Below are 19,438 nucleotides of genomic sequence, written 5' to 3'. Positions count from 1 at the left end.
AGAACGAGGGGGAGAGGTGGGTGTTGAACTGAGGCCTCCTGACCCCCGCAGCGTGTGGTCTTCCATTGTTCCAGTTACTCTCAGGGTGATTTAATTTTTTTAAGTAAATAAATAACTAAGTAACAAAATAATCAGTAATCTAAACTCTATGAACAAATATCGAGAGTAAATTTAAATATTTTAACCTTTGTATTAAATAGGAAAAATTGAGCTAAAGTCAGAAGCTTTACAGAAAGTTTTTGGGTTCACAGACTTACTTCATCGCAGTCCTGCTGCATGGCTGTCATGCTTCCCTCCCTGGCCACACTCCAGTGTCGCAGTCTGTCTCCGTTTTCTACAAGGCCCTTTTTCAGTGGTCTTATTTCCCTCTATTCTGAAAGGATCATACTCTGCAAAGAGAAATAGCACTCTCAAGGTGCTTTCTGAAAATGAGGTGAATCTTGTACCAAAAACGATTTCTTAGTCTCAGTTGGTCCAAGTTATCTTTGAGTTTCTTTTCAACTTCCGAAGTTAGAGAAAACTGTCCAGGTTACCAGAAGACTAAATAGTGACAAACGTAGACCTGTTTTTACTTAGATCGAGGTTTCTCAACCTTGGCGCTATTGACATTTAGTGCTGGGTAGTTCTTGTTGTAGGGCACTGCCCTGTGCATTGTAGGATGTTTAGCAGCGTCCTTGGCCTCTACCCACGAGTGCCAGTAGCACTCCCATGTACACTTGTGACAACCAAAAGTGTCTCCAGACATTGCCAAATATCTCTTGCTGGAGGGAGGGGATGCAAAATTTCCTCAAGCTGAGAATCACTGACCTGTAGGAAAGAGATAACCCTCGACACCAGTGATCTGTCATCATCACTTCTGTTTCTAAAAAAAAGCTTTGGAAGGAAAGGATTAGCTTGCATATACTAGAAGATGTCTGGATAGTGAGTAAATAGCCTCTTATCTTTTAGAGTATACTATAGGCTGTAAAATGTGTTTTTACTGAAGAGATCTAAGTCTGGGCGATCTAGGGAAAGCACAGGCTCTGACCTTAAATTGCCTTGGAGCCTCTGTTCTCCAGCTGTGGAGAGATGAGGCAACGTCCTGCCTACCCTACCTGAGCGAGGCTACTTCTGTGGCTGGACATAACATTCCCAGCCAGCCAAAGCACTAGGCAGTCTCCAGAGTTAAAGACCCACCGTGGTTACTCTGGCCCACAGTAAGTGCTCAATACATCTTTATCGAATGAATGAATGAATGAATGAATGAATGAACGAAAGAATGAACGAACAGGTCACTCTTTGATAAATACAGTAAATGCAGCTTACCTCCTGAAATCCCTAGTCTGGCCAGAAAGGTTGTCAGTTTCCTGTGCGCAGACTTCGCCCCACACCCCACCACCCCAAGAAGAGTCCATGTCAGGAGGTCAAGAAGGGAGGGGCTGCAGATGGGGAATTTGGCTGGACCAGTGCACAGGTTTCCTCCCAGGAGTCTATGAGCTCTTCTCATCTCTCTGCAGAAAACCGGCCCATCATGAAGAGCCTAACCTTGCCAGTCCTCTCCCTGCCCATGAAGTTGGTGAGCCTGGAGGAAGCTCAGGCCCGGAGCCTGGCTACTAACCATCCTGCTCGAAAAGAGAGGAGGGAGAACAGCCTGCCTGAGATTGTCCCTCCCATGGGCACCCTCTTCCACACCGTCCTTGAGTTACCGGACAACAAGTAATGGCATTCTTTGAAATTCTGGGAGTTGCTTGGGTGGAGGGGGACAGAAGAGGAAGTAACATAGTCTCAGGACCATGATGGCAGCATGGCTTGGGAGAGTGGTCTGGATTAGGGTGTAAGGTAACATTCCAGAAGAGAAAGGATCTGTCCCCACAGCTCTTCTCTCACCAGAGGTTGATGCCTTCACTCACTGCCCCGAAGTTACCAAGACCCTGGTCTCCCACCAGATGTCCCTAGTACTGTGATGGGGGTGGAGCTGCTAGGTGTCAAGAGTCACGACTGAAATCCCTTACTCCCTGGTTTGGACAAAATAGGCTTGACATTTTCAAAAGGAAGTTTGCTAAAAGCAAAGGCTTGACTCTGTCTGCCCCCACCTCCCCAATCCTTCATCTCCACGGAACATTACGAAAGGCTTAGAGATGAATGGAGGACAAGCTGACAAATGGTGCTACTCCAGACTGGGAGCTCTGGGCATGCAGCACTTGGAGATGCCATCCGTGGCTTCCCTTTCTCCTCTCATAACTATCAGAGCCCTCGCTCCTCTCCAAAACCACACCACACGTCATTTTTATTCATCGGATATTTTCTTTCCTCATTTCTTCTTCTCACTTCCTCTATTGCAGTCCTGCTCTCCACACATCCCTCTGTCCATCGTCCTCATACCCCCTATAAAAAGGAGGCAGCTGGAGTCCTAAATTCTACATACGCAGTAGGTGGAGGGGCTGGAAGGCAACCTTTTCATTGGAGAGTGTGATCCTTGCTGTTTGGTCAGTGCAAAGAAATATGAAAACAGACACCTCAGACCTCTTGCCAGTGCCCTCCTCAAGGCATTTCCCTTTGGGGCGGGAGAAGGATCACTGCCACATTACTCAACTGTAGGGGAGGGGGGCGCCTAGCACACTGCTTGTTCTGGAAATGGCACACCCGCAGCTCTCCTGGAGCGAAACCCTCCATTTCCTGGAGTGCATGGCTAGTGCTCTCTGGAGACGGAGCCCCTCTGCTGCTCCCACCAAGTCCCTGAAGAGTAAGACTCTGGCCCAGGGATCAGGAAGAAGAGGACCTCAGAAGGACCATCGAGTGCATTTTCTCTGTGCCTTCAACCACACCTGGGCTGCACCATGCCTCAGTTTATGTCATCCTGTCAAATCCGCCCTCATGCTAAGAACTTGAGAAAATCAGGCTAGATCCAAAGAAACCACCTAGCACTGCAGATCTGTCTCTGATTGATGGTAAAAACTTGCTGGCCTTGAGATCTGGGTGCTCTATGAGAGCCCTGCAGAGAAAAGGTTCTTTGTGGAACCTGCGAGTTTCAGGGTTTCATCCTGGAACTTGATAAAGTCTGAGGTCCCGGCCAAGCCAGAGCAGGGCATGCTCTCTGTGATGACCCCTGGTGGTGGCACGAGGCTCCCCAGATCTAGTCCAACACTGTCCTTTCCTTGCTTCCTACTGAAGCAGCCTAGTGCCAGGCATCAGGCAAATGAGACACACTAACTACCCTGGGTATTTCTCTGCAGCGACCGTTGACAACGACTCTTCCAGGTTGCTTTCTCATACGCCTCCTTTGCAATCCATGAAAGTCTTCACTAGCTCTCTCCTCACCTGTGGCTGTGACTGCTGTTTGGCCCACAGTGCAGGGAAATAACAGGACTGAGGTCTATGGTCTTTAGTGTTTACTCCTGTAAAAAATAGGTACATTCGAAAACTCAGGACTGAAGTGCTTACCAGAATTCCTACCAGAATTCCCAGAACCGTATGGTTGCTGGTGACCACTGATCCCTGCTTCTGTTTGCCCCACCTTTGCCTTAAATGGCACGCCTTTGTGCCTTCCCCTGGGGAACGTGGTCCTTCGTTCTGACTCATGAAAGCTTAGCTTGATCATCTAGGGAAGGGGTCCCTGACCCCCAGGTTGTACTGGTCTGTGGCCTGTTAGGAAATGGGCCGAACAGCAGGAGGTGAGTGGCGGTCAAGTGAGCAAAGCTTCATCTGTGTTTGCAGCCACTCCCCAGCGCTAGCATTAAACTCTCCTAGGGGCACTGGTCCCTAGTAACAAAAAGGTTGGGGACCACTGACAGGGTGAGAGTCAGGCTCAAGTTGGATTTTAGAAAGGAATTTCTTGAAACATCAGAGTCATTCATAACTGAAACATGATTGGGATAGTCCTCAACTTAAAAGCCTTACTGAAGTGAGTAGTTATCAAACTAACCCTTATGGCTTGGCTCTTTTAGAAGAAAGCTCTCCAGTAAATCAAAGAAGTGGAAATCAATATTTAATCTGGGACGTTCTGGATCAGACTCCAAATCAAAACTTAGTAGAAATGGCAGTGTGTTTGTGAGAGGACAGAGGCTTTCAGGTAAGAATCAACAGCAGTTATGTTTATGAGATCCCCACCCCCCACTCCACCCCTGCCGCCCCTATTCTGCTTCCTAAGTCTTGGTCTGATCTCATTAAACTCACTAGTCCTGAAAGAAAAATGTAAATTAACTAGGGGGTCTTTCTGTTTGTTTGTTTGTTTGTTTTTTAAATAATTTTAGATTTATAAAAAGCTATAAAAATAGTGCACAGAGAACCTATATACTCTTCACACAGCTTCCCTAAATTTTAACAAACTCTATAACCATAATCCAATATTCAAAGCTAGAAAATTAATATCAATATAATACTATTAAATAAATTAACCTCACCAGCCGTAAGATATTAACATCATCTACCGCCCGATATGACATCCTGAGACAGGCACAACATTCATAACCTTAATCTAATCATGAGAAGACACCAGACAAACCCAGGCTGAGGTATATTCTGTAAAATAATGGCCAGTACTCTGCCAGTGTCAAGTTCAGAAAGATTGACAAAGTGTCCTAGATTGGAGGAGATTAAGGAGGCATGACAACTAAATACAGTATAGGTTCCCGGACTGTAAAAAGGACATTTGTGGGACAACTGGCCAAATATGCCCTCTTGCCCTCATAGCAAACTTGATCTAGAAGGAACTATATCCCAGTTAATTGAGCTCCCTGAAAAGATATGCCATACTTTTCCAAACACCTGCTTAGGTGACTTACAGAGATGCATGGAGTCCACCAAACACATAGTTGGTGCCCCAAAAAGGCTCGTTTGGTATCTGCTTGGTAGACGAGATCACTGGGGGAAAAACCAGTCTGCAGACCTGGAGCAGAGCTGCATGTGGGAGAGAGGTGACTTCAGTTCCCCTGGGCCCTCTCACCTGTGTACCAAATTCCTGGGTGCTGAGAGAGCTGCATCTCGCTCTCCAGTCTGCCACACAGGAGGGGTTGCCTGGGGCCTCATGGGTTCTACCCCATAGATGAATCTTTGAATCCTTTTTGGACAATAAAGTTGGGCTCAGGAGTCCTCATTTGCTAACAGCTAGTATTTGACAAAATTGTAATTTATCTTTGTTTGTAAAATGTTAATAAAACTTTGATCTACAGATGCCCTGTTTTTATAAGGTCAAGCCCATTAAGAAAGTAGGAACATCTAGCGGCAGTTGGGGAATGTTCGGTTTCCTGAAGCGGAAAATTATAAGTACTTGAAAATCTTTCCTAAACAAAGTTATTTTGTCTACTGACAGCCTGACCTATTGTTTTGAATGCTTCCTCTTACTAGATATTCAACGAGGCTCTTTTTTCTTTTGTCTTTAGTGGAAAAAGCTACCATCCGACCCGCTAAAAGCATGGACTCGCTGTGCTCAGTGCCTGTGGAAGGTGAGATTTTACAGTTGTATTTGGACCTGGGGATTACAGCTGCAAGACTGGAGTTTCTACACCAGACTTGCCTTCATAAGCCACCGGGCCTGCTCGTCTCCAGGCACTATTATGCGCTATCCCCGAGTCCCCAGTCCCTTCCTGACCCTTCCTGAACTCAAGGGGTCCACATAGCCCTTGCATTAACCTTCCCCACTCCACTGCAGGGCAAGGCCTAAAGGGCTGTCTTCTTTCTCCAGTCTTCCTCTAACCACACAGGGAGACAACAGCTGCTTTACATTCACACCTGAACCAGGTAAAAGGGGTAATACCTGAAAACTAAGGCGGAAGGGCATTCTCCCTTGGGCACGTAGAGGAGCCAAGCACTGGTTTATAACTCAGAGGTTTGTGCCTACATGCTAATGTGTCTGGAATTTGCGTGTTTCCATAGGCATTAGCTTCATCGTACTTGTCAAGTCATGATTTTGAGTCGGTAGATTCATTCATACATTCGTTCATTCTAAACATGGATGGGCACCAGCCTGGCATGCAGACATGTTGGAGTAGATGTGCATACAGTTGCATGCAAGGTAACATCTGTCATTGGAGTGGCACCTCACCATGTTGGTTCTTACAGCTGTAGCCTTTGGGTCTGACTTGCCGGTAACTCTGTTTCTGCTTGGGAGCCCACAGCATTGCTACAAGTTATAAGGCACGGGGCTTCCCTAGCAGCAGACTACCCCCATATTTACTCCATGACTGTCTGACCCCTTTAATATAAAACATTTTGCTCTTTGGTAAACGAAGCAACCTGAAATAATACAAAAAAAAATCTTTAGAACAACTTTTAAAAATAAATCCAAACTTGTAAAACACTCAGTGAACTCTTCTTAAGCTAACTCAGTACTTTGCAGTTTCTCCCCTTTATAGTCACCCATTTGCTTTAGTTTTGAAACCTCTTGAGGCCGTTCTTGCCCCATTTTACGGAATTTAATATTTCAGATCTAGTTCAGTGCTTCCATGGACGTTGGGCACTAACTTCTGGAGTCTCAGTTTCCTCACGTGTTGAAGGAGTGGAGTGGTCATGAGAGTTTTAAACCTAACGTTACGTTAGATGTCCAGCAGAGCACTTAGTTCCTAGCGGGGAATTATTTTCCAGTCATCTCCCAGCTAATTTATTTCCCATACAAATTTTTCTCCTCTTTGCCCTCACTTCTAAGCCAGTCAGGAACTTGCTCCTCACAACTAGGCTTTCTACCATTGAGTTAATTTACATTTCTAGTTTCTCAGCCTCTGAATCAGCAGGAGGAAGCCTGGGAAAAGTGAGAGAGTGTAGCCACAACAGCATTTGTTTCCTTGCCTGGAATTCAAAACCCTGTTCGAGTCCATCTGCCAGAGAAGGTTTAAAACAATAAATTTTAAAGTTTTAAAGTAAAACAAAATTCTGTTATTTTGCCCTTTCTGTCTTCGTCTTGAGCAAACATCATTCCACCATCTCCCATTTGTCTTTTTATTTTTCTATGATCTCCATTTAATGCTTGGTGGATGACTGCTCTGTTTGGGAATCTTAACAGCAGCCTTCTTTTGGAAACTGCTCTACCTGGAAAGTTTAAAACGGATACACATGACACAACAGCAAAGGTCCTACCAGGCCATCGTAACAAAATTCTCTGCACATGAGAAGATGCTTCGCTTCTTGTCAACCAAGTATTATGTACCTGTCTTCATGAGGGCGGCTGTGCCCTTATTAGAATGCTATGTCTTTTCAGTGTTCAAGTGTTGTGTGCCTTCCCCTACTGGAAGACTATGTAGTCGTGTGTGTGACTGGGCTGCTGACCATGTGTTCATTTGCTCTTTTTGCTAGGGAAAGAAGCCAAAGGAAATTTCAGTCGAACAGTCACCACTGGTGGGTTTTTCATTCCAGCAGCAAAAATGCATGTGACCAACACTGGCAGCTCATGTGACCTCAGCAAGCAGGAGGGAGAATGGGGCCAGGAGGGGATGCCGGCGGGGGCCGAGGGGGGCTTTGACATGAGCAGTGACCGAAGCCAACTCCAGGGCGCTCAGGCCCGGCCCCCACCTGAGCAGCTGAAGGTGTTCCGGCCCATCGAGGATCCTGAGAGTGAGCAGACAGCCCCGAAGATGCTGGGTATGTTCTACACCTCGAACGACAGCCCCAGCAAGTCCGTCTTCACCAGCAGCCTCTTCCAGATGGAGCCCTCGCCACGTCACCAGCGCAAGGCCCTGAACATCTCTGAGCCCTTTGCCGTGTCTGTGCCGCTCCGTGTGTCAGCTGTCATCAGCACCAACAGCACCCCATGCAGAACACCCCCAAAGGAGCTGCAGTCTCTTTCCAGCCTAGAAGAGTTCTCTTTCCAGGGCTCAGAGAGTGGAGGTTGGCCTGAAGAGGAGAAGCCACTGGGAGCTGAGACTTCTACGGGTAAAGCAGGGTAGAGAGGCTCTCTTGCCATTGCAAGAGATTAAAAACCAGACTTCAACTTGCTTTAATGGAGTTTGTAAGACAATGTAGCGAAGTGGTTAAGATTGTGGGCTCTGAGCCAGACTACCTGACAAGAAACTGTCAATCATAATCATAATACATCTTTGTAGCTTGCTGTAAATAATAGATTTCTGTGACCTTAGGCAACAACCTGGACTTCTTGGGGCTTGAATTTACTTACGTGTAAAGTGAAAGATTGGATTAAGCAGGGTTTCTCAACCTCAGCACTGTTGACATTTGGGGCTGAGTAATTCTTTGTTGTAGGGGACTTTCCTATACATTGCAGGATACATTGAGCAGCATCCCTAGCTTCTACTCACTAGATGCCAGTTACCACTTCACCCACCCAGTCGTGACAACCAAAAATGTCTCCAGACATCGCCACATGTACCCTGGGGAGGGAAGGAGCGAAATGGTTTCCAGTTAAGAACCACTGGACTAGATGATCTTCAAGGTCCCTCCCATCTCCGATAGTCTTTTACTCTGGGATCTGAGGACAGGATATTGCTGGGAGGAGAGGGTAAAGAATATGAGGCAGCAGTGAGCTGTGAGAATTCCCTCCATCCTTGTGAAGCAGGACTAGTCCAGGACAGTGACTGTGCTGGGAATGGCCTTTCTTCAAATGAAGTCCTCTTCAACTGATTACTCTCATCCTCATTGCAGCTTCTGTACCTAAGAAGGTGGCTCTTGAGGATGCCAAGCCAGGACCAGAAGCAATGAAGACAGTGGAATGCAGCAAAGGCATTTCCCTGGAGCCAGGAGCCCAACTGGAGGAGGAAAAAACCTCAGAAACCAATGTGAGTTCCCAAAATTCAAGTGAATTGGAGAAGAGACTGGATCCAGAGAAGGTGGTGGAGGAGGATCAAGAGGCTGGCCAGGTGGAATCCGGTGCTCTGCAGGAGAGCCCCAGGGCCAGAGCTGACGCAGTGTTTCTCCCTGAGATGGTAAGGGCGACCCACTGACCCAGCCAGCCAGTAGAGTCCTCTTCTTCCCAAAGGCTCTCGATAAAGCTTAAAGTAGATTTCTTATTTTTAAAAGAACTGGTTTCTGCCAAAGGGCTTTTAGGAGACAACGTTCTAATCAGGTCTGGGATTTTTTTTTTTTTCAGAGGTTCCTATGATGAAGAGAAGTAACCACTCAGGTCAGATTTCCTAGGACAGACTCAACTCTAAATATTTCTGACCTGAAGTCACTAAAAACCTGTAACATGTCCTTAGAATGTAAGGACATTCAATCCCGGAAGCAGCACAAAATCTGCTTGCCACATCCCACTCCCAAATAAGAACCATTCATGGAGCCAGCTCTTTTTCCAGACATCCTAGATGGACAGTTGTCTATGTTTGTTTGTAGAATATTCTGTAAGATTTCCAGAATCCACTCCTTTTTCTCGTGACTTCTAGGGAAGTTAAAACATGATGCCAGAGTTTACTAAACCTCTTCAACTTTTACAGGTGGAATTTTCCAAGTTTTTTGGGGATGTTCTTGCATAAGATGAAGGTGTGAGGAGTTTTTTCAGAGACATCCATGTAGGAGTCCTGCATATGCAGGCAGCTCCGTGACCTGAAGGATGTTCCAAAGGGAGAAAAGAAGCTCTTTTCCTTTTAACTTGTTTCCAGAAAATTGGTTCCTAGGGCATGCACAAAAGGCCCATGTGCTGGGAGTTAGGGCAGAGCAGGGGCACCGTAGTGGCCTCAGGAGGCTGAATAAGGGTCGCTATAAGATGTATTTGCATTTATAGGAGAAGGATACAGAGATTATCATAGGGATTAAATTCTGGGAGGGATCAAACATGAATGGCACTTCTTTAAGAAACGGATAAAGTTAGCACTGGAAGGAGAACCAGGGTAGGTTCATGGGAACAAGTAAAGCATCCATTCATCCATTCACTTATTTAAAAACATGTATGAAACACCTATGTCTGGTACTCTGCTGAGCACTAGGATCACTGCAGTGCACAAGAAGGTCACTGTTCCTGCCTTCTTGGAGCTGACAGCTGGGTAGTAGGTGAAAGGTCACTAAACAAGTAATTTCTAGGGTTATATGGAAGTATGGAGTTTTGTGGGAGCATATAACAGGAGGACCCAACCTAGTCACATGGTGGGGGGTCACAAAGGTCAGGGGAGGCTTCTCTGAAGAACAGATATTTCAATTGAGGATTTAGCTAGAAAAGGGGTAGGGAGCAGGATAGAAAGTAGAAAGGGAGGCTTCCAGGCAGAAAGAGTAAGATATGCCATGAATCTAAGGTGGGAAAGAGCATGAAAGATTTAAGGAATGGGAACAAGGCCCCAGAATGAGAATGTGGGCCAGAGAAAGTGAGGCCTACGGCGAAGCAGAAGCCATGGCAGTCAGGGCTGCTTGGAAGGAATTTGGGGATTAACCTAAGGGCAATGGAAACTTTTCTGATTTATTCAGAAAATGTTATCTTTAAAGGTTACTCCATTCTGTGAGGAGAACGGCTTGGAGAAGGGCAAGAGAGGAGGCAGGGACACCACTTAGGAGGCTAGTGTGTGCAGACAAGGTGAGAAAAAACAATGGCTCGCCTTAGAGTGGGCCATTGGTGATAGAAATGGAAGGCTTTAAGAGCTGTTTAGAAGGTGAGGGATGGTATGAGGAGTGAGAAAGAGGTAAGAGTCAGGGACACCTCGCAGGCTTCTGATCTGAGCAAAAATATGCATTATGCTTCAGTTACTGAGATGGCAAAGAGCTGGGTGGAGGGGAGATTAGATATTCATTTATTCACCTAAATTTATTGATTTCTTAGCAAGAGATCAATTAATGTAAGTGCTGAGGAGAGGAAAGAGATGAGTAAAAGATTGACCCTGTCTTGAAGGAGGGCACAGTCTAGTAGATAAAATAGAAATGTATACAAATAAATGCAATATGATAGAATCAGCTCTCAGAAATATTCCTGCCTTTTGACCAAGTAATCCAGTCCTGAAGAGTTATTTGAAAGAAATAACTCAAAAGAAAACAATGAATCCATTTCAATTCAATAGACCCTCGCAACTACTCACAGCCAGGCACCATTTGGCCTCGAGGAATCAAAGACAAACAAATACAATCCTTGACCTCAAGATGCTCACAGTCCATTAGGAAAATGAGGCAAGCATCAAATTAACTGTAATATGAAACAACACATGATCAGAGCCAGGTGAGAAGTGATGTCAGGTTGGCAGCAGGTCAGACTTCTCAGAAAAGCCCACACCCGCACAGGATGGAGATGCCTCCCTGGACGGCTTCTCCTTGGGATAGAATTAGCCCTTGAGACAAGAAATGAAAGGAACTAAAATTTGTTTCCCTGGCCTACACCAGGCCTCCCTTCACCCCTTTCATGTCTGCAGCCCAGGCTTTGTGTAGAGAAAGAGAGGAGTCTGACAAAGAGAAGCTGGACTTGGGGGGAGATAAGGACAGAAACGAGATGAAGGCGGAGGTACCCCATCACATTAACAGTGGTTGTCTGTAGGTAGTAGGAATATAAGATTTTGCTGTTTTTGTATTCTTCTGTCTTTCAATGTGTTAATTTTTTCCTTGTGAAATAGTATTTCTTTGTTAATAATAATAATAATAATAATAATAATAATAATAAGCTACATCTATTTATTTGCACAGCAGATTTGGGAGCAAGAGTTAACATTTTAATTCCATTGGGAGAATCTCATTCTTGTGTGCCATCTGGTAAACTTGAGGTTAAATGAGACCAGGGTTTTGTTAGTTTTCTAAGGCAACAGTGCACAGGGATTATCTGCTTATGTTCTGATGTAGACACAGCTGGATTTCAATCCTGGTCTGCTGCTATGTGATTTAGGTAAACTGTTTAATCTATTTGAACATAAGTCTCCTCATCTCTATAATGGAAGCGATTATTGTGTAGTTCTCTCTTAGGATTGTTGGGGAAATTAAACAAGAAAATACAGTTAAAGTAGAGTTATCCCTCAGTATCCCACAGGTAGTTGGTTTCAGGATCTCATAGATACCAAAATTCCAGTTGCTCAAGTCCCTTATATAAAATGGTGTAGTATTTGCATATGACCTATACACATCCTTCTGAATACTTTAAATCGTCTCTAGCTTACTTTTATAATACCTAATACAATGTAAACAGGTGTAACACTGTATATTGTTTAGGGACTAATGACAAGAAAAAAGTCTGTATGTGTACAGTACAGATATCATAGGCCTCACTAGCAGTACCTGTCTGCAACAAGGTCATATTTTTCCCCTATATTTTTGAACTGGAGAATGCGTTAAATAACCCCTACAGGGAGGGCCGACTGTATGTTATGATACACGGTAAGCACTGGATAAACATTTAGTGATTATTAGTGCTGTATCCTTTATTTGCTGAGGTAGCGCAGCCTGGCACTGCTCTAGTCCTTTCACTCTCCTGGCAGACAGTGTGGATGTCAGCGTGGAGAGTCTTTGGCTCTAAAATGATCAATTTCTCCATGGTTTTCAGGATGAAGATGATCTGGCCAGCGCCCTGATCTGGCCGGAGATTCAACAGGAGCTGAAAATCATTGAGTCTGAGGAGGAGCTCTCCTCGTTGCCGCCGCCTGCTCTAAAGATCAGCCCGGCTCAGCCCATTCTTGAGTCAAGCCCAAGACCTTTTGCTTCCCCGGAGCCTCCTGGGAGCTTGCCGTGTGGCTCCATCCCAGCCCCAGTCTCCGCCCCACTGGAGGAGTGGACTAGGGATCCAGCCAATGAGAGCATAGAGGGGGCTTCCACGGCAGCCAGTGGAGAAAAGCGGGAGACAACCAGCAACTTCCTCAGTTCTGAGCCCGAGAAGGGCCAACGCCCAGACCCCATCAGCTTGGCTCCTCTGGAAATTGTTCCATTTGAGACAGCTTCTCCACAAGCAAGGGTGGGAGGCCCAGGGAATTTGTCTCCTCCGCTCCCACCAGCTCCACCTCCTCCAACTCCTCTAGAGGAGGTGCCTCAAGCCCAGCTATTGAAGGGCAGCCCTGAGAGAGAAAATTCATCAAGGAGTTTGAGGACAAATCCATACATAGACCATCTGAAATCTAAAGGCAGTCCTGGCATCCCCAGCCTTTGTCAGGGAGACAAGCCCTGTCCAGGAAAAAATGAGAAGCCAAAATCAAAGAATGCTGCTCCTGCTGGAAAAGGCTCTCGTTTTTCAAGTCCAACAAGGGAGGTTGAGATCTCCCCACAAGGAGAGAGGGATGTAGCCCATTCAGTACAGGAGCCCTCAGACTGTGATGAAGATGACACTGTGACAGACATTGCCCAGCATGGCCTAGAAATGGTGGAGCCTTGGGAGGAGCCCCAGTGGGTGACGAGTCCCCTTCATTCCCCTACCCTGAAAAATGTGCAAGAGTCCCAGGTGCAGGCCCCCCAGGGCCACCGACTGGAGAAGAGGCTTTCCCACAGGCCTAGCCTTCGCCAGAGCCATTCTCTAGACAGCACAACCACGGCTAAGAGCCAGTGGACTCTCGAGGGTCCCTCCTCCAGCAGCTGTGCTAATCTTGAAGCAGAGAGGAATTCTGACCCTCTGCAGCCCCTGGCACCCAGGAGAGAGATTACTGGACAGGATGAGAAAGCCCCGAGATCCTTCAGAGAGTTCGCTGGCCCAAAAGGGACAGAAGCTCTTCCCAGCCAGAAGGGACCAGGCGGTGTGCAGCCTAAATCAGCAGAAACCAGCCCTGACAGCCTAGCAGAGGGAAAGGAACTGGGGACACACCTGGGACACTGCTGCAACCCTCGGATTGAGCAAAGTAGTATTCCTGGGCCGGAGAGCAGCAAGGAGAATGCACCTAGTGTGCAGCACAGCACCTTGTCTGAAGAGCATACCCCAAAGTTACAGCTGAGGAGCACTGAGTGTGGGCCCTCAAAAGGGAAAAATAGGCCTTCTTCCCTCAACCTGGACTCTACCAGTCCCATCACTGACCTCTTCCATTTTGAGAATGTGGCCTCCTTTGGTTCACCTGGAACACAGCTCTCTGAGCCGGAAGACCCAAAGGTCACGTGGATGACCTCATCTCACTGTAAAGTAGACCCCTGGAGGGTTTACTCCCAGGATCCTCAGGACCTGGACATTGTTGCTCATGCCCTGACAGGCCGCCGTAACTCAGCTCCTGTGAGCGTGTCAGCTGTGAGAACGTCCTTCATGGTCAAAATGTGCCAGGCCAGAGCAGTCCCAGTTATCCCACCCAAGATTCAGTACACACAGATCCCCCAGCCCCTGCCCTCTCAGAGCCCAGGGGAGAGTGAGGCTCAGCCTCTGGAGAGGAGCCAAGAGGAACCCAAATCCACTGGTGGGACCTCTCAGAAACCTGCCAAAGATGATTCTCTCTCTTCCTTGGAAAGCACAAAGGAAGAGAAACCAAAGCAAGATAGAGGAGCCATGGATGCCAGTGCATCCTGCATGTGCGAAGGACCTGCCCTTTCTCCAGAATCGGATTTGGCTACCCAGGATGCAGTAGGGCAATGCAGAAAGCGCACATCAGAGACAGAGCCATCTGGGGACAACCTTCTTTCTTCAAAAATAGAGCGACCATCAGAGGGCTCTAAGCCTTTCCACAGGTCAAGACCAGGAAGACCTCAGAGCCTAATCTTATTCAGTCCTCCTTTCCCCATTATGGACCATCCACCTCCTTCATCCACAGTGACAGATTCCAAGATTCTGCTGTCCCCTATCAGAAGTCCCACCCAGACAGTTTCCCCTGGCCTTCTTTGTGGGGAGTTAGCAGAAAACACGTGGGTCACACCAGAAGGGGTTACACTTAGGAATAAAATGACCATCCCTAAGAATGGCCAGAGATTAGAGACCTCAACCAGTTGTTTTTACCAGCCCCAGCGGAGATCAGTGATTCTGGATGGAAGAAGTGGGAGGCAAATAGAATGACATCAATTCACCTGCTGACATATGAAAACAATGTCACGATTCATCTGGAAGTTATTACAGGGCCAACCTGCCATTATTCCTAACACAGGTTTTCTAAGTTAGGGCTGATTTTGGTCTCTCTTCCTTTAGCCTTTTGGCCATTTGTTAATTAGTCCGTTTATCAGAAGAGAGGTCAAGGGATGGACCAAGAAATGAAATTTAGATAAGTCTACATGAGCAGGAGGGAAAAGGTCAAGTAAGGGATAGAATGAAATGCTTGCTTTAAATAAGATTTGGGGCTTGTCTGTAAGTTGCATTAGTCTCTCGTTGCCATTATCTATTCCTGTTGAGAGCTGGTTGTGATAATGACTTTTGAAAGAAAGAAAAATCCTTTGTCTGTGTTGGAAAGTGTTGCTACTGAGGTTTGAAGGCCTCCTCTTCAAACTTTTTAATGCTCTTTAAAGCATGTGTTCTCTTAGACCAGTTTTCTGATGAGCTTCGTTAAAGTGTGCTATCCAGAATAGAAGCAGATTTGGAAAAGCAAACTAACTTACGCTTAGATAGCCAAATGGGTGAATTTACCCATGCTCTTTCCTTGGAATTACCACAGACCTGCCCAAAATGGCTCCATATACCAGTGTAGAAAATCAGAATCCATCCTCAGGAACACAATCTAAGAAGACTTTCTGGCTCTGGCTTTTATTAACTTGGGACTTCAGCTGCCAGTATCCTGACCTGTGATATATAAATCCAGTAGCTGGGCAGGGTCAGGGCTGAGCTGAGGATTACCTCAATGAAATGTTTTGAACCTTCATTTAGGTATGCAATAGTGAAGTGAAGTGATATACTTTCATTCCACTATGACAGTATGTATGTCATCACGGAGAAAAGCCTCACACATAGGCAGAACTACACTCCAAACTGAATGTGTTTAAATTGGTGGAGCATTAGCAGAAAACACCTCTAGCTCAGCTTCACTCTCCTTACACACTAGACTGGGACAGGAGTGAAGATAAGAAGGATAAGCCCTGGGGGTAGCGGGGAGAGCCCTAGCAGTGTGGCCGTCGCTACTGCTTGGAGACAGCTGCCCTTCAGAAAATGTATTTCATTTTAGCCAGTGGATGGCTTCCTTTCTCTCTCTTGCTCCATTGCTTAAGAACAGATTTGAGGCTCCCTTCCATAATCCCCCTCATCCACCACCCGCCCCAGGCCCTCAAACTTGCCCTTCTCCTGTTTATGTAAAAGCAGAAGCAATAAACCAGTCCGATTTCATGTCAGTTATTTAGAACTTCAAGTGGTTCTTTCCTTTTCAGCTGGAGAGAGGAAGAACTAATATAACCCGCTGGCAGATATTTGGTGCTGCCCCCAAAAGGGCTTCACAGGATCCCTTTTTAAGGCAAAACCCATCAGAGGATCAAGATTTTTAAACCTTCTAAGTTAACTCTCTTGTTTGAGAAACAAAATAAAATAGACCTATTTTTCGCCCTATGCACCTTTTCTCAGGTTCAAGTCTGGCTGAAAACTCTGTCCAGAAGCTCAGTCACTGCAGAAATTTCTCTAAGGGCCAGCAGTACCTCTAGGCAGACCTCACAACCAAGACTGGTGCTGGGCTGGGTAGGGGATGAACTGAAGTTACCTCCTCCAGTGAGAAATTGGAAGATAATGCCCTGCAAAATACATATTCCTTTCTCCCTTCGTCCCTGATGAGCCTTAAAAAGTTTTGAAATCTCGTCCTATACCTTTTAAGCCAGTGTCTGTGGCAGGGTTAACTAGCAGGCCAGCTGATAAATTCTGCTTTTGAAGGCACTGAGATGAGTGAGGAAGGGGAGCAGTTAATAGACCTTTTTGGTCAGTGTCTTTGCATTCTCATTAGGTGAGCAAGGCTTTGGACCAACAGCCAATGAGATATCAACCCATAAGTAGTCCTAGGGGTATAGCATTTTTCCCCCTAGGGAAGCAACGTGAAGAAATACAGCAGTGACAGATGAGAAAGACCATGTTCAGATTTGAAAAGTACATTCCTGCCTTATCAGAAAATGTGGGCAGATAGGCTTTATATCAGTCTCAGTGCATTGTGGTACCTAAGTTTTGATAAAGACCGTGTTTCAGTTAGAATGTGACAGGGAAGGAACTGCACTTTGCTCCACCATTGGAACTCTGAGCCGAGTAATGAAATATTTAAACTGCTTCGTGATTATTTTAATTTTTTGTAATGCTTAGAGGATGTTCCTTAGATCGACATCTTTCATTTGTAGCATCATCTTCAGGAGCGTGGTGAGTACATAGATGTCACCATGAGACACAATGACAACTGTCTGAAGATATTCTCTACTCGGAGCTTTCCAAGGCAGTCAGCCCAGAGGTCTTGGAAGCTGACTTACCTTCTCAGTCAGTGTCCCACTGCTAACGTATGGACTTCTTTGACTATCATCACCCAGCCTTTCAACTGTCATAAACATATTTATAAACCTCCTGTGGGCTGGGGCTGGCCTGGCACTGAGAAAATTCCATTCCATGACAAAGAAAACACGTTATATTTTCCCCTGCAATTGTTCCCCCAAATGACCCGAGATGATCTGGTCATCCACTTGGGACTGAAAAATGAACCCCTTGAGAATGGCTGGATGGGGATCAGGTTGCCTGCTCCTATCCAGGGGAGGGACAGAGCGGGTGCTGCTCTTTTTAGGAGGATCTACATGGCGCCCTAGAAAAGGGCTACAGAATCAAATTCTCAAAGGGCTACTTCAACTGTCGGGCCTCGAAATGGGGGTAGCTGATTTTAAATGTTGAATTTGAAGTGTTTTCTTATGTGTTAATTCTTGCTTAAGAAGATAACCTACATTTATTGGCCAAATGGCCTTCCCAGGTCAACTTTTTTTTTTCCTTTTTTGCCAAAATAAACCAGATAGAGGGAATTACTTTTTATTCTCTGATTCACATGGAATATGAAGAGACCTGACCAAGAACCCCATTAAGAGAACCTAATCTAAGCCCCAAAATTCAAAACATCATCCAAGTCAGAATTCTGGATTCTGGAGAAATTAAGAATGTAAACATCAACAACAGATAATATTTATCAAGAGCTTATCAATATTGTGCTGGGTACTGTAGAACTCTTAAATCCTTGAAGAGTCTAAAAGCAGAAAAGGGGTGATGCAAATGGAACGGCATATAAACAGCCAGGAGCAAGATTAGAACCACTAAGTTAAATGAAGGCAGAAGGGGGCGGGAAACATGTAGCAATTAGCATCTTTTAATAGGACTGTTAATAGTACTCAAGTTACCTACTAACTTTAATCAAATTAAACAAAATTGCAAATCCAGTAGAAGGTACTAGGGAGACATTCAGACATTGATGTTTTTGCTTTGATCATTAAAAAAGAGAGTAATAACTAACAATAAATAGTCCTGAGGTTTTGCATACTCTTAACTGGTTTGGCTGTGAGGTCTTATTGGATATCTGCGAATGAGTGAGGTAAGGTCAGCGTTCTGTACTCCTTGAGAGGGGGTTTCAGAGACTTCCGTCATCACAAAATGGGTTAACTCCTGTTGATGATGTCATATGTCCAAGATAAACTGTTACTTTCACGTCTATTGTTTAGCGCATGATAATCACATTGAACTAAAATTGGGTGGGACAGTCATTTGTCCACACAGGCCTTGGATTCCTGCCTGAAGAGGTACTGGGGAATATAAGATTCATTTGTCTGGGATTGCAATAGAAGAGGTTCAGGTTCAGGGAGAGGTCTAATTCCCACCAGGATTGATTAGGAGCTCATTCACCCATGGCCTGTCTTATCCAATGACAACACGAATCTGAGGTTAGGTGTTGTCAGGAGCATGATTTTAGGCACTTCCAGCAGGAAAGTCAGCTCAGAATGTGGAACGACAAAGGACATGTCCTTGTCAACACCTCCTCTAGGAAAATCAGGCCAGAAGAGAGAACAAGGGTGATTGCCTGAAATCCGTATCAGTACTGATAGGATAAAATTGAGGAACACCACAGATTGATTGGCACAAAGATCATGCAGGGATCACATCTCTATGAGGATGAAGGAGGATATAACTAAATATAAAAAACCCATGAAGTACATAGCCATGCATTTTACTGGATGAATCACAATGCTTTGCAATAACTTAATGCCATAGTACTTCCTGGCTTATAATTCTGCAAGGTAAAGCACTTTTCAAAGTCTCATGATTTCAGCTGTTTGTTGAGACAAATGTTTCCAAAGATATAATCAAAATGTTTATCTATTGATTTTAAAAAGTATAAATATTAAGCCTATCTATAGAGACATTTAAGTGTAATTAAAAGATTGTTATGCTTTAAAAATGTACTCTAATAAATGATATAAAATGTAATGCTTATGATGGCACTATGAACTAGAGGAGGACATGGGGTTATCAAAATCGATAATAGGAAAAGTGTATTATACCTATCAGGCTCATTGTTCTAGTTTTTTCTGTTTGATGTCATTTTTTTATTCAAGGTTTGGTTGCACAGCAAAAGTCCTGATGATTTGCTTCAGTAAATTTTTCTTGTTTTTATTATTTTAAACTCTTAATTGTCAAATATTTGCAACTTCACTCTCTTGGAGTTGCAATTACACATCACCCAAGATCTGCAGTATATATCAATGGATATTGTAATGGAAAATGAGAAAGCTACTGCTTCTCAAAATTCTGCAGCCTAAG

At 45.2% G+C, this 19,438-nt stretch overlaps 1 protein-coding gene across 2 annotated transcripts in view; it reads left to right on the top strand.

Annotated features, from left to right (window-relative positions):
* ARHGAP31 (Rho GTPase activating protein 31) overlaps positions 1 to 19,182 on the top strand; it is an 89,024-nt gene extending 69,842 nt beyond the window's left edge. Inside the window, exons 7-12 of one of the 2 annotated variants that reach the window (XM_036218497.1) lie at positions 1,497 to 1,695; positions 3,924 to 4,048; positions 5,358 to 5,420; positions 7,264 to 7,839; positions 8,563 to 8,696; positions 12,356 to 19,182. In XM_036218497.1, coding sequence (XP_036074390.1) covers positions 1,497 to 1,695; positions 3,924 to 4,048; positions 5,358 to 5,420; positions 7,264 to 7,839; positions 8,563 to 8,696; positions 12,356 to 14,761 — 3,503 coding nt within the window. In that variant the 3' untranslated portion in view covers positions 14,762 to 19,182. Of the gene's footprint in view, positions 1 to 1,496; positions 1,696 to 3,923; positions 4,049 to 5,357; positions 5,421 to 7,263; positions 7,840 to 8,562; positions 8,844 to 12,355 lie in introns of both variants that reach the window. The other variant, XM_016140131.2, reaches the window with a different exon arrangement.
* The last annotated feature ends 256 nt before the right edge of the window (positions 19,183 to 19,438 follow it).

This window comes from Rousettus aegyptiacus, unplaced genomic scaffold (assembly GCF_014176215.1).
Source record: "Rousettus aegyptiacus isolate mRouAeg1 unplaced genomic scaffold, mRouAeg1.p scaffold_m13_p_4, whole genome shotgun sequence".
Taxonomy (NCBI): domain Eukaryota; kingdom Metazoa; phylum Chordata; class Mammalia; order Chiroptera; family Pteropodidae; genus Rousettus; species Rousettus aegyptiacus.
The sequence above is the reverse complement of the archived record's forward strand: the minus strand, read 5'-3'. Positions and strand labels throughout refer to the sequence as shown.